We start from the raw sequence: 14808 nt of genomic DNA, 5'->3' as shown, positions 1-14808 counted from the left end.
TACATTTAGTGGGACGCGTTCACGTATTCCCAGTTAAGGGTACCAAGTACCAAGGTACAAAAGTACCATCCTTTCTACTAGAGGGGTACAAATCAAAATATTAGCTACTAGAGTATATCTAGATACTTGAGGTACTCTTCGTGAATTGCATTTAGTCTAGCGTATCAAGGTACTATTGCCGCCTCCAAGCTAATCTGGTGTTAAGACGAGTCTCCGGGCCTAGACTTGACCGCTCAAGTTAACTGCTCTCTCCAACCCGTGATCCTCACCTTTGACCTTGACCCAAGGAGTTATCAGAGCATTGTCTCAAAAATTTCTGTTTCCAATCCTCAGACATGCAGAAATGAGATAGATTCTACGCCTGCGTGACACAGTACCCGTGCTTCGCCTCGGATACGCGGTTGGTTAAAAGCTGGATCCGCCTATCGTTTGTCCTCGAAGGCTCCCAAGTTGCCGGCGTTTGAATCAATCTAAGGGCTGTCGAGGCATGCAAATCAATGAATGATGGCACCTCAAAACGAACAGAGTTCTCTCAAACGTAGCAGGGTATGTATCTTTTATTGCACCCTCCCTTCTCCTTCGTTCAATGCTAAAAGCGAGTTCTTCTAGGTCAGCACAGATAGCGATTCACAAGATCTAAAGAAGCCTCGACGCTCCGAGAGAATTACATCTAAGAAACAGTCGCAAGCGACCCCGGTCAACCAAACATACCTGCCTACCCCATTGACTGAACTAGATTCGACTGCTACGGATGTTCGGAATGAAGTCACTGCTACTCCACCGGACAGTCCTAGCCAAGCTCTATCGACTGTCGAACAACCCAAGGCGTGTCCATCTCCTCCTGGTGACACTCAAGCTCTTTCACAATTCGTTTATCCACCCAGGGCATTCGCCGATGAAGTCGAGGATGAAGCAGCAGAGGGAGTTTGGGGTTATCTGATTCCTCTTGATGACAAAGTCCGAGATGCGCTTGTGTTGAGAAAGCGCCATAGCTGCGATGCTCGCAAGAATGGCGACTCAAAGACTCAGCCGAGCAAAGGATCCCAGCACTCTCAAGACAAGAGTCTAATCAGCAGACAAAGACCTAATCAGCCTCCTGGGGGTTATCTGGTCGGTCGTCATCCAGAGTGCGGTGGGTGTCTACAGTCGGCTATTGCTCCTTTCCTGAAAATTCTAACGGCATTTAGACCTGGTTATCAATATTCCCACAATATCCAATCGGCATTTCTTAATATTCAGCGAAAACAAGAACGGCGATTCTGTCGCAATTGTGGAAGATCTGTCCAGCAATGGCACCTTTGTTAATGATGCCATTATCGGGCGGAACAAGTATCGTGAGCTTGAAGATGGCGATGAAATCACCATCCTGGATGAAGCGCGATTCGTTTTTCGATACCCCCGGACGAGAGACACGAACGGTTTCCGCCAGCAGTATCGGTTGCTTCAGCAGCTCGGAAAAGGTCATTTTGCAACGGTTTATTTATGTGTAGAACGTGCGACTGGCACTCAATATGCCGTTAAGGTGTTTGAGAGGCGTCCTGGCGATTCTCAGAAGTCTCAGACCGAGTCTTTGCAGCAAGAGATTGGCCTCCTAATGGGGGTCAATCACCCGAATCTTCTGTGCTTGAAGGACACCTTCGACGAAGCTGATGGCGTTTATCTTGTCCTCGAGCTTGCACCTGAGGGCGAGCTCTTTAATCTGATTGTTAGCAGACAAAAATTTTCCGAAGAAGAAACCCGCCATATCTTCGTTCAGCTCTTTGAGGGTCTGAAATACCTGGTAAGCTCCTTGTTCATTAGATTGCAATCTACACTACTAGTCAACCATCCAATTTGTAGATGGGAGGCAAAACCCTGGCGGAAAAGAAGTCTTGAACTGATTCAAACATAGCATGATCGTGGCATCGTTCATCGAGATATTAAACCCGAGAATATACTTGTAGCAGACAAGAAGCTGACTGTGAAACTTGGTGACTTTGGACTTGCCAAGATCATCGGGGAAGATTCATTCACCACAACTCTGTATGTGCTGCCGTCTCTTTCTTCAGATCGCTTTTCTCCTTTGCTTTAGCTGATCCTTTTGTTCTCAGATGCGGGACACCAAGTTGTAAGTTGACTAACGGCCAGTTGGGAATTCGTCAGTTCTGATTTTCTTTAGATGTCGCTCCAGAGATCTTACAGGAGTCTCGTCGTCGAAGATACACCAAGGCCGTGGACATCTGGTCATTGGGAGTCGTTCTATACATATGCCTTTGCGGATTTCCCCCTTTCTCAGATGAGCTTTACACGCGTGAGAACCCCTTCACGTTGGCACAGCAGATCAAGATGGGCCGGTTTGATTATCCATCACCGTATTGGGATTCTGTGGGCGACCCAGCTTTGGACCTGATAGACAGGATGCTTACAGTTGATGTTGAGAAGAGAATCACGGTGGATGAATGTCTGGAACATCCTTGGCTTACCAGAAAACACATGAGCGTTTCCGATAGCACAGATGGGCTGACGGGTGCGCTGGGAAAGCTCGACTTCTCAAAACGCAAAGTCGAGCGCGAGCGGACATTGCTAAGCAGCGTCAATGATGCTCATTTCAGCGAACACAACGAAGGACCTGGTGCTCCTGTGAAGGTCTTCCACAAGAATAATGCTGGCAAGCGCATGCACAACCAGCCAGCCGATACTATCCAGCAAAATGAGGTCTCGCCCGATGAGAATAGCGCTCCCAAAGATTTCGTCAATCTTGGAGAGCGCGGTGACCCGGTGTTGTTTGAGGAAGACCCAACAACTCATTATAAGTGATCGGAGGCCATCTTTATTCATCTAAATCGCAGCATTGTTAACGTTGGGATGTTGCAAATGTATGATCGTCCAGTTCAGCCCGCCTGACGGTCATGAGCCCTTTAAACCTCAAGCACGAGAATATGATATCAAAAGCGTCACACAATGACCAGAATTAATATGCTTAATTAAGTTGTACCAGTCCTGTATCCACCTGTCAGTTGATGCTACCCCAAACAGAAGGAGATTGGACAATGACTGCTGTACAGCATCCTGAGCCCTGCCAACTTTACTGACTGATTAAAGTTAGTAGATTACCTATGACCGCCAGGCAATAGCGTCGCATCCTCGTCTATTCTAGCAAAGCTAAACTAAAGACAAATGTAGAATATGTTGTAGTCACGATTCTCACCTGTCCTCTTTTGTGCCTTTCAGTATGCTTGGATCCTTGGCAATACATGGTACTAAGTAACATCCAATGTCATTATTTTCGACACCCGGCCCCGTTGAAGTGGCGTGATTATTTAAGGAACCTTACCATAGGTTGCTTTGCCAAATCGGATTAGTCTAGCGCAACTAGGGCCAGTTAGTCCAGGGGTTTAACGACTCATGCATAGATAGTGTTTGAATAAGAATAAGAAGGGATCCATGGGCGGTGACTGGATACTTGCCCGGAAAAAAACAAGTCAACCAGCAGACGCCTATCCTTTTTCTTCCCATCTTTTATTCATCTTCCCCAATTTCTGTACTCTCTATTCGTTCGTGAATTCGTGCGTTCTTGAGGCCTCCCAAAATTCGTCCATTTCTTTTTAAGGATTAGGAGGGTGCCTCTAGGCGAGACACTCAGCCTTCCTTTATTCGCTGCGACAGTTACTCGATTGATCGATTTGAACACTGTGCTGCAGCGATGGGTCTTATCGCGTTCATTCTCGACGGCATCTGCAAGCATTGCTCGACGCAGTCAACATGGGTGCTTGTGGGAGTCGGACTACTGTCCATCCTCGCTGTATCTGTCATTATCAATGTGCTGCAGCAGCTACTGTTCAAATCTCCTCACGAGCCTCCTGTGGTCTTCCACTGGTTCCCCTTTATTGGTAGCACCATCAGTTATGGCATTGATCCGTACAAGTTCTTTTTCGACTGCCGCGCAAAGGTTCGCATTGTCGCAGCCAAATTATGTGTCTAGCTAACTTTCTTTGCCCGGCAGTATGGCGATATCTTCACATTCATTCTACTTGGCAAAAAGACAACGGTGTATCTTGGTACGAAGGGCAATGACTTCATTCTAAACGGCAAGCTGCGAGATGTTTGCGCTGAGGAGGTGTATTCACCACTCACTACGCCTGTTTTTGGTCGACATGTGGTGTATGACTGCCCTAATGCTAAGCTTATGGAGCAGAAGAAGGTAAGCGACTTTGGCAAAAACACACATGGATTCAGCGACTAATAATCCTAGTTCGTTAAATACGGTCTCACCTCTGATGCGCTCCGATCTTATGTTCCCCTAATTACGGATGAAGTAGAAAGCTTTGTCAGAAATTCTCCGTCCCTCCAGGGACACAAGGGCGTCTTCGATGTATGCAAAACAATCGCTGAAATCACCATTTACACTGCTTCGCGCTCGCTTCAAGGGAAAGAAGTTCGAAGCAAATTCGATTCCACATTCGCAGAGTTGTACCATAACCTTGACATGGGCTTCGCTCCTATCAACTTCATGTTACCCTGGGCCCCCCTGCCACACAACCGCAAAAGGGATGCTGCGCAGCGCAAATTGACCGAAACCTATATGGAAATCATCAGAGCACGCCGTCAGACTGGCAGTAAGAAGGATTCTGAAGACATGGTCTGGAACCTCATGTCCTGCGTTTACAAGAACGGCACACCAGTTCCCGATGAGGAAATCGCTCATATGATGATTGCCTTGTTGATGGCGGGTCAGCATTCTTCCTCTTCTACTGCTTCCTGGATTGTTCTGCGCCTTGCGACGCGGCCTGATATAATGGAAGAGTTATATCAGGAACAAATTCGTGTTCTCGGGTCCGATTTGCCTCCACTCACGTATGACAATTTGCAGAAGCTGGATTTGCACGCGAAGGTCATCAAGGAGACTCTACGCTTGCATGCACCGATTCACTCGATCATTCGAGCCGTGAAGAATCCCATGGTTGTGGATGGTACTTCATATGTGATCCCGACATCTCATAATGTTCTCTCTTCTCCAGGCGTCACTGCCAGGTCTGAGGAGCACTTCCCAAATCCACTCGAATGGGACCCTCACCGTTGGGATGAGAACATTGCAGCTAGCGCTGAGGACGATGAGAAAGTTGATTATGGCTATGGGTTAGTTAACAAGGGCACCAATAGCCCGTACCTCCCGTTTGGCGCTGGACGGCATAGGTGCATTGGCGAGCAATTTGCCTATCTTCAGCTTGGCACAATCACCGCTGTACTTGTGCGGTTATTCAAATTCCGTAATTTGCCAGGTGTTGATGGCGTCCCCGACACAGATTACTCTGTGAGTTATCCTTGTCCAATTCAACGTCGAATCCTTCTTACTAATACTACCAGTCTCTGTTCTCCAAACCGCTGGGCCGATCTTTTGTGGAGTTTGAAAAGCGCGAGTCCGCTACCAAAGCCTGAACGTGATCACTCGATCAATGCCTCTTCTTGATATGACTGCATGGAAGGTAATTTCGTTATCAGTTCTGGGTATTCTGCCATCCTGTTTGGCAGTTCGCGGTTCCAGAACTTGTACAGCATTTAATCTCTGGGATGTTCAACTTTGAAGTTCTATACTGTATTGATTTTATACCTTAGCTTATTATGTGGGATAGATAATGTTTTTATAAGTCACTAAGATCGATGATCCACTTAATCACGCCCGTGGCCCTGCCTTACGCATTGTAAAGCCCCATGGTAGAAAAGAAACTGGCCGTAGGGTACAGCCTTGTGATTGAAGCTGGAATAATACAAGGCATGATGGTGAGAGTAATATACAAATATGTAAACTGCGTCTGAGACATCACAGATTCAACATAAAAGGAAGATAGCTTATGCAGTGCCCTTCCTCCGTTCCTCGCTCCTCTTTTTGGCGCGGACCTCAGCGCGTCTCCTCTCACCACCGTCAACTTTGTGTCCCAGCCTATCCTCCCACATACCTTCCTGGACCTTGATCAGAGCGGCACTGCCGTTTGTTCCCTTGATTGGTTGCAGGAACGGTCCCCTAATCAAAGAGCCACGGTGTATCTTCATATGTGCATATTTCTTGAGGGGTCTGGAGGGCTCATGCTCATAATTGGTAGCATCTGGCGGGAGATTTACGATCATTCGTTTCATACCGGGTGACAAGTTGGCCGAGGAATTCTGAGGGCTCGACTCTCGCTCACCTCCGGTTGTCTGGGTGCCCGGCACAGGCACTGCGACTACTCGCAATTGGGCGGCTCCATCGACGACATGTTCCAAATCACCACCAGGACCGTAAATACCCTGCCGGAACTTCTCTCGTTTGCGAAGTAAATATCGTCGCTGGCGCGCAGGTTCGATGCCGACTTCACGGAGTTCAGTGGAGTTGAGGGTGAAAAGCTTGTCCCATGAAGACAGTTTGCTGGCGTGCTTTTTCATATCACGACCGATCAAGGTAAGAAAGGTCTGGACGTCGGGAACGAATGGCGTCGGGGAAGGAACAGAGGGCGTGGCAGCATTCTTGTGGAAGCAACGAGTGCATTGGATGGAGAGAGTAAATGGTCTGATAAGTCTCGAAGACAAAGTACCCAGATTTGAACTGCACAACTTCATGGTGGGCGATCTCAAGACATTAAATGTCTATACTGGCACAATTGGAGACAATTTATTGTTGAGAACAATTTTGGAAGGGTTCGAAAAGGGACACTGCCCTCAGATAATTCTTTTCCTTTGCTGAGTCTCTTGGCATCTGGAAATTTAGGGATCCCCAACTTGTACCATGATCGTCGGGATCAATAATAGTCCGAATTCACAACTATGGCGTCTTGGTACTCCATATCGTCTATCAATGTATCCTTTAGAGGATTCCGTCAAACAATTCCTCATAAATACATCTTGGCTTCTCATTTATAGGCTTTGTATTGCGTTCAAAGTCTTGATGTCCTAGGTTCGAAGCCATTTCTCTTCACAATTCGTTTGTGAAGACTACGGGATCAAAACGGAAGAGATTCGAGCGATGGCACTTTCACCTTCAATTTCCCAGTCACCGTCAGCCACTGCGTCATCTTCTAGTGCAGCAATTAAATTGCGAGCTGTTTCTACACAAAAATCAGTCAATGAAGAGGGAGGTGCACCTACATTACGATCAGATATTGACCGTGAACTCACAGAGCTCTTAAATGAAGACATTCAGCACAAGTATGTCAAGGGTACGGTGCCAGTTTCTCGATCCTTTTCCCCATTTTCTTTTTCGGCTTTTCATTGACATATAATACATAGACAAGAAGCTCGGTGAGGGTACTTATGCCGTCGTATATCTTGGGCATCTTCGCAAGGACCCCTCGTCATTTGTGGCGATCAAGAAAATCAAAGTCAATACTGAGTACAAGGACGGTCTTCCTATGGATGCCATTCGCGAAGTGAAATATCTACAAGAGTTGTCGCATCCCAATATAATAGCTCTCCACGATGTATTCTCCTCTAAAGACCAGAATCTCAATCTGGTTTTGGAATATTTACCGCGTGGCGATTTGGAGATGCTCATTAAGGATGAAAATATCCACTACGGTGTTGCAGATGTCAAGGCTTGGATGGGAATGCTTGCTAGAGGTGTTTGGTTCTGCCACGAAAACTTTGTGCTACATCGAGACATCAAACCCAACAACCTTCTTATTGCCAGTGATGGTGAGGTCAAGCTGGCCGATTTCGGCTTGGCTAGATCATTTGCAGATCCTTATTTAAATATGACACATCAGGTCATAACTCGTTGGTATCGCCCGCCCGAACTGCTTTATGGTGCCCGGCAGTACTCTGGGGCCGTTGATGTATGGTCTATGGGGATGGTATTTGCTGAACTCCTTCTGAGAGTCCCATTCGTTGCCGGAAATTCGGACATTGATCAAATCTCGAAAATATGTGAAGCATTCGGCACGCCTTCCGAAGAGAATTGGCCGGGAGTCAGTACGTTGCCCAATTATATCCCCTCGGATAGGCAAACCACTGTTCCACTACAGGGTCGTGATTTCTTCTTACGGCAATTCCCAACGGCAGGTCCAGTGGGTGCAGATCTACTTATGTCGATGTGTACGTTGGATCCAAGGAAGCGGAGCACGGCTTATCAAGTTCTACAGCACGGGTGGTGGTCGACCGAGCCAAGGCCGACGGCTAACGAGGATCTTCCTCGTAAATCGGGTGGGAGTAAGAAAATGGGTGACGATCTCTCAAGGCGCGGCGGCGAGGTGGACGACAGTCCATTCAAGAGTGCCGCTCGACAGCTAGATTTCATGGCGGTCAGGCGTTAATTATAGTGGAATCTATATCTGATGCTCAAATTACAAATTAGCACCGAACCCGCCCTCTCATGCTCTCAATCCAGGGCCATGTCTACATCTTGGCAACCTTTATCTCTCATTCACTGCTAAACCCCCGGGTTTTGATGCGTTTGAGTTTGAGAGAACATCACCACTGTGCCAGAGGCAATATGCAGATCATGGATTCTGCCCTCCTTGGAAGACCTTTTGACCATTAAAGACGTTGAGCCTTACAGTCTTTCAATAAAAGGATCACCCTACCTTGTGCACGATAAATCTCAAATACGTCGAAATGATGTCGCACCGGAGCTCATCTTCGAGACATTCCCTGTGGCTGTTGAAGTACTCCAGGATGGTGAGAGACACTCGCCGTCCTTGAAGTGCGATGGGTTCAGGGTACGCCCTGCCTTTCCCACATCCCTGAGGGCGCTCTCGATCGGCTTGATGTCCTGGTCATATCGTTTTTCAATCCAAGTCCTATCAGACTCAAGTAACAGTCGGTACGCATTGACTTGATACGATATATTGGAAACTGGTATTTGACCCCTTGTGGATACTTTGGAAGTGATACATTTCTCCCGATTCTCCAGACGGGTAATTGATCCTTTAATATGGATTGATTGGTGTTACTCGCACACCTTGTGGTGTTGTATTCATGGATGTAGAGTGTAATGCTGCATCTGGCTTTTCCAGCCTTTATTCGGAGAGTATGGACTTTTCTGAATGGTATGGAGCCAGCGATATTGGCTATCTCTTTTCAAGGCCCCGAGAGTAGACTGGCTACGAGAACGAATCAAATGAGCTTTACTGCAACTTTCTATGATGCGGGTTGATATGTCACTTTTAGTGTTAGTCGCCCATATTGCGTCGAATAAGTAACGATAACAGTTTACAGAGCGTAGAGGGCCTTGGCGTAGAGGGCCTTGCGTCGTGGAAATGAGTTACTAGGTCACCCAATCTTAGCATAGATAGTCAGCTGGATGACTTCCATGTAGGCATTGATTTTTACCACTGAGACAGATAATTCTATCAATATACCTTTTTGTATGTTTGTTTAGGTTTCCAAGTATTTATACGTAAGGTGCTCGTAGGGCTAAGGCAGGTATCAGATACTCATGGTGCCCATATGCTCATTATATAAGTACTTAGTAGCACTAGCAACACTATCAACCAGAATTTGAGCCTGGAAAAAAATGACACGCAAATCAGGACATAGTCAAATATATGCGTATCTGAATGATTTTTTCCCCTTGTAGCTAGGTCATCTTACTGTGAGGCACCTTAGCTTCAAGCCTTGGAAGGTTACTTCTGTACGATAATTAAGCTAACTGGTTATAGCTTAGTATGGGGGTGCCTGCCTAGGAGCTTAAGGTAAGGTGGGTAAGTTCCTTAGTATCTAGACTGTCCCTGGGTACGCCAAATATGGTCGTACCTACCTTTACCCCTGGCGGACTGGTACATACAACCCATCTATCTCTAGTAGTGCTTATCAAGTACCGTACCTTAACCTAACTAAGGTACACTTAATAACCTAAGCACATATCCACCCGAGGTACCCCTCAACTTCAGGTACCATATTTTGAGGTGTTTACTCTGTGATGGGTTGTTTTGGCTCTAATCAAGATACTGCCCACTCTACAGTAAAGACCGTTGCATGGGTGGTCTATAACAGTATCACTATCAAGCACTCGCGCATATTGAGAGCAACTTCAGGTCTTGGACATCTCAACAGAAAAATTCTTCACCATCCTTTATAGGGATAAAACAAGTACCGAGTACCAAGTACTCATCAAATAAAGTCGCCAACACAATCACCTTCTGTAATAAAATACAGACAGTATTATAAGAGAATAATTTATGTATTGCGTGTTAATCCATGGAGTAGAAGTATAATCATTGTAGCTTCATTGTAGATTAGCACTCAATAGCAGCTTGTAATTCATTTCCTTTAAGCTAGACACGACTGTGAATTATTCATGTCGTTGATAGGTATCTTAGGAGTTGGGGAAACTGACTTCTCCCTGTTCTGCCTTAGACAATATGGAAGGGGAGATTCAATCCCGCTCTCCCTTTACTCCGTCCGTATCTACCAGACTAGACGCGACTAACAAAATCGAGCTAAAAGGATGGAGGACGATGGTCCTGACCATCTTCAGTCCAACACCTGGCTCTTCTACGCTTATTTACAGTGTTATTCATCCTAGTCGTCGTCTCTGCCTGTATATTCTCTCGTGCTCGCTCATCGATATTACACGAGATCGTTTCTCATCTGTCTCCATCGATAATACCCAGAAACGCTCCCAGAAAGGCGCTCCGAGTAGTTGCTTTGAGTGAGTCAATCGAAAACATAACAACATCGAAGATCCATATAGGCCCCATTGTTTGGTTCTGGCTGCTGAAGGCTTCAGATCACCCGCTATTGAATGCCCCAGCAAGGTCCAGATTCTGTATCCTCTCAAGTACTCGAGGTGGCTTACAGGCCTACATCGCTAATAGGAGACAGTCGTCATATTACTGTAAGTACTCTGGCTTCAGTTTGTATCTATCGAGCCTACATTTCTCCCTCTATCTATCCATTTCTTCTCTGTTCCTCCGACATGGCCTTCTATGAACAGTGTCGGTACCAGTGGGGCTTGTCTTGCTTTGATCTAGTATGAAAAATGCATGTTCGCATTTCTGATCAATTCATCGGGGCGTAAACCGGGCCCTTCCTATTGTGTCGCCATAATGATGCTCCATATATGTACCCGATCTCCTATCTGACTTTTGCCAGCTCATCTGATAGCCTGGTTTCGTCACGCCTGCATATCGGCTTCGCAAGCTCGCGCACCTTCATTTTCCCCCATGACCATGCCACTTCTAATCTGAGCCCCTTTTGAAGTTGGTCCATTTATCACGACAGGGCAACGAACAAAACGAAAGACCTCAAAATATATAAGCGCTCTATGTCCACCATACCAGAACCGTCCCGACCGGCCGCGAGTCCTCCGGCTGGTACTCTGCCGCCATTGCCAGCACCGAAAGTCAGAAAGAGCTTGCCCCTATCAACTGACGTACAGAGGGCGTCATCTCCATCACATTCAAGTTCCAAATTGCGCACGCCCTCCAGCCCTAGATCAAATTTTAACAGGTCCCCATTATCAAGTTCAATCTCTAACCAAGGCAGCCTGAGGTCTGCGTCGGGAGGTCGGAGTCCGGCCAGTCCCGAGAAGTCGCTTCGCAGGACGATAAGCATAGCGGCCTTTCCCCAGCCTCCAAAAGTCAATGGTCGTTCTTCTGTGGCTTCCGCAATCTCGGGATCTAATAATATTTCGCTTGGCAGCGCGAGAGTCAAGAGTGGTTCGAGGTTAAGTTCAGGGACTACCAGCAGTTATCGAAGTTCAAGACCCCCTTCCCTATTGAACGGACATGGGGACGGCAGAAATGGCCCTGTCTTAGACTTACGAGAACAAGAAGCCTCCCCTACACAGAGCAGAAGCTCGTCGGCCCAAGGATCGTACTCAACAAGTGCGACCACTTGTGAAGATCCGGATGATGCGACAGGGATCGCCAAGTCAAATTCGAGAACCAAGCAAGTGAAAGGAAATGTGATCGTCAGCGTCCGTGTACGTCCCAATCTGACCGGGACAGATGGCTCGGCTTCTGACGGCGATTGGGTTGTTGACGGTCGGCGCGGCCTAATCTCCTATAAAGGAAAGGAAGGCGGAGTCGACTATTTATATGGTGCGCACCTAGATCAAGACCTTTCTAACGATTCGCATGGCTAATTGATCAATCTACTTCTACAACAGACAATGTCTTTCCGCCGCACGAGCACAATGCCAAAGTCTACGACGCAGCGGCCAAGCGCCTTGTGAGAAGGGTTATGGAAGGATATCACGGAACAGTCTTTGCTTATGGCATGACCGGGACTGGCAAAACCTTCTCTATGCAAGGGACCGCGACTTCTCCCGGTGTGATACCATTAGCAATAACGGATATCTTCTCTTTCATCAGAGAGACACCTCACCGGGAATTTCTGCTTCGCGTCAGCTACCTGGAGATCTACAACGAAAAGATTCATGACCTCCTGTCGACGTCGGGCTCTACTGGGCTTGCGAATTCTCAGCAGGAGGAGATCAAACTCCGCGAAGACAGCAAACGAGGTGTGTATGCCACTCCGTTAAAGGAAGAGATTGTGCAGAGCCCTACGCAACTCCTACGTGTAATTGCCAGAGGTGATCTTGCACGGAGAACGGGCAGCACGCAGTTCAATGCTCGTAGTTCTAGAAGTCATGCCGTCGTCCAGATTGTTGTGGAGAGCAGAGAACGAGCACCAACGAGCAACCCATCCCAAGAACGGCGCTCCGGCATGGCCCCAGGGGGAGTCAGGGTGTCGACCCTTAGCTTGATCGATTTGGCTGGGTCTGAGCGCGCTGCAGAGGATAAAGAGCGTCGGACGGAAGGTGCTCATATAAATAAAAGCTTACTCACATTAGGCACGATTATCGCAAAGCTCTCGGAGAACAAGGATAAGGGCGGAACCTCGGCTGATCGCGACGGCAGACATCTTCCGTATCGTGACAGCAAGCTTACACGGCTGCTACAACCGGCTCTCTCAGGGAATTCTCTTGTCAGCATCCTCTGTACAATCCAGATTGATGGGTCTGGCGGCTCAGCAACAACGGGTTCACTTTCAACTGAGACTCTAAACACGCTGAAATTCGCCGCCCGTGCCAAGAACAGCATCGTCAGTCACGCTAAGAGGGCAGAGGAAGCCTTTGGCAGTGGCGGGGGCGATGCGGGCAGCCGAGTTCTTCTGGAGCGCTACCGCATGGAGATTCAAACACTACGCAGTCAGCTTGAAAGTCAGGCAAAGGATCAAGCTGAGAAGGAGTTAAAACTGGAAGAGCAACAATTGGAGAAAGAGGCAAAAGTGCGCCACGAGGAGCAAATGCTTGAAATGCAACTAGCTCGAACAGCGCTGAAGGAACGTATTGAACATCTCAATCGTCTGATCCTCTGCTCTAAATCAACTGGAGTCAATAGTCATAACGGTATAGCCGCCTTCGGGCGGCTTTCTAGGATGTCTACTACCGACTCCATTTCTCGGTCTCTGCGGTCGTCCGTGAGTCAGTCAACATTGGGTGCATGTGGATTTTCATCGGTCCGGCCTGTTTCCTTCCTGTCTACCAACAGCACTGAAGTGTCGGCGAATTTGCCGTATCAATGCGCACCACTTGAACATGAAGAGGACGAAATTATGGGAGAGTTTGCAGACGGAAGAGCAAGCGCCCAGAGACAGATTGCTGCTCTACAAGCTGATCTTAACGATAAGAATCGATATATCTCAACGCTGGAGAGACGCCTACTGCAAGCCCGACGCTCAAGTCACTCTCGGATATCTATGGGTGTGAAGTCAGTAAATGCTCCCTCAGAAGAGCCGGACTTCAGGGCTCTGCTCCGTGAGAAAGATATGGAAATCAACGAACTCCGCTTGCAGCTGGATGATAAGGATCGGATGCTAGCGGCACTTCGGTCTGCCGCACGACACTGGGATCTCGCACATGTCACAACAGACCCATGCGCTGCGGACCCCAAAACCAAGCGTGCGTCTTTAAATAGTAATGGCGGTGTTATGCCATCATATGGCCGTGCCGCTGGTTCCCTTTCGTCGCCCGAATCTGATGAGAAAGGACCAGATGGAAAGAGCATGGACGACGTCTCGCGCATACTCGATGAAATGATACAGGATAGAGTGGAGAGCGGTCATTTAGTGAAAGGATCTCGCGGAAGTGTTCGTGTTACTGATGAAAAGCAACGAGCGCTTGAACCGGAGGCAGGTATCCCTGCGTTAAACACAGCTAGCACAATTTCAGATGATGGGACAAATGTCATGTGAATGAGTGAGATTCAGTGGCTTAAGTCCCAAGTCGTCCTTCTGTCCCAACTGGTATCCCCTTGCCTCCGCCCGAATCCCATATCTCCCGCTATCCACAATCTCCCCCGAATATTCCCAGTTACCTTCATACTGAGTCCGTTCCTCCCCCTTTGTTTGTGGTCATGACTACTGGTGTGAGCTGCCAGTTTTGGCTTTATGCCTTGGTGTTTCAAAGGTGGTCTTGATGGAATCAGGAGGCTACCATCTGCTGGTGGGTGTAGTCATGATTTCGCTGCATATTTAGATACCCGTGCATGATCTTTTTCCTTGAACCCGACTTAATGAGATAGTTATGTTTAAATTGAATAAAACCAATATAGCTTTGCTTTGCATGTTAAAGCAGGACTCAACCCTCCTATTTATATTCAAGAGCCATAGATGTAACCAAAGAGCATACATGGTGTATGGAGAAAATCTGTTGGAGTGGATGGTAGAATGTGAAGTTCGGTCCTGATATAGTGATTCCAAAATTGAGGATTATTGGCCGTCATTCAAACACTTCATTCATCGGAGGCAACCAGCCATCTCAGCATGAGGATTTGTCTCTTGAACCAGAACATAGGTAGAGAATATCTATCGAATTTTGTTCTAGCATTTCTGGACATGAAAACCTCCGGAGCA

The 14808-nt window shown here is 47.5% G+C and overlaps 5 protein-coding genes across 5 annotated transcripts; 4 read left to right on the top strand and 1 right to left on the bottom strand.

Annotated features, from left to right (window-relative positions):
- Positions 1–501: 501 nt before the first annotated feature.
- On the top strand, positions 502–2796 carry ALT_2948 (putative serine/threonine-protein kinase fhkC; the record flags this gene model as incomplete). Its single annotated transcript, XM_033564039.2, has 6 exons — positions 502–546; positions 610–1132; positions 1188–1780; positions 1892–2022; positions 2091–2107; positions 2159–2796. 6 exons carry the CDS (start codon positions 502–504, stop codon positions 2794–2796), a joined length of 1947 nt encoding a protein of 648 aa, XP_033419930.1.
- An 886-nt stretch (positions 2797–3682) lies between these two features.
- ALT_2947 (cytochrome P450) lies at positions 3683–5415 on the top strand (the record flags this gene model as incomplete). The annotated part of the gene is made up of 4 exons (XM_033564038.1): positions 3683–3928; positions 3983–4180; positions 4232–5290; positions 5344–5415. The coding sequence occupies 4 exons, from the start codon at positions 3683–3685 to the stop codon at positions 5413–5415; spliced, it is 1575 nt and encodes a 524-aa protein (XP_033419929.1).
- Positions 5416–5826: 411 nt separating this feature from the next.
- On the bottom strand, positions 5827–6570 carry ALT_2946 (mitochondrial 37S ribosomal protein mS41; the record flags this gene model as incomplete). The annotated part of the gene is made up of 1 exon (XM_033564037.1): positions 5827–6570. One exon carries the CDS (start codon positions 6568–6570, stop codon positions 5827–5829), a length of 744 nt encoding a protein of 247 aa, XP_033419928.1.
- A 403-nt stretch (positions 6571–6973) lies between these two features.
- kin28 (TFIIH complex serine/threonine-protein kinase subunit KIN28) lies at positions 6974–8258 on the top strand (the record flags this gene model as incomplete). The annotated part of the gene is made up of 2 exons (XM_033564036.1): positions 6974–7166; positions 7237–8258. The coding sequence occupies 2 exons, from the start codon at positions 6974–6976 to the stop codon at positions 8256–8258; spliced, it is 1215 nt and encodes a 404-aa protein (XP_033419927.1).
- A 2954-nt stretch (positions 8259–11212) lies between these two features.
- ALT_2944 (putative kinesin family protein (KipA)) lies at positions 11213–14148 on the top strand (the record flags this gene model as incomplete). The annotated part of the gene is made up of 2 exons (XM_033564035.1): positions 11213–11990; positions 12059–14148. The coding sequence occupies 2 exons, from the start codon at positions 11213–11215 to the stop codon at positions 14146–14148; spliced, it is 2868 nt and encodes a 955-aa protein (XP_033419926.1).
- Between the last annotated feature and the right edge of the window lie 660 nt (positions 14149–14808).

This window comes from Aspergillus lentulus (genome assembly GCF_001445615.1).
Source record: "Aspergillus lentulus DNA, contig: Alt05, strain: IFM 54703, whole genome shotgun sequence".
NCBI lineage: Eukaryota > Fungi > Ascomycota > Eurotiomycetes > Eurotiales > Aspergillaceae > Aspergillus > Aspergillus lentulus.
This window is presented reverse-complemented; position numbering and strand designations above follow the sequence as displayed.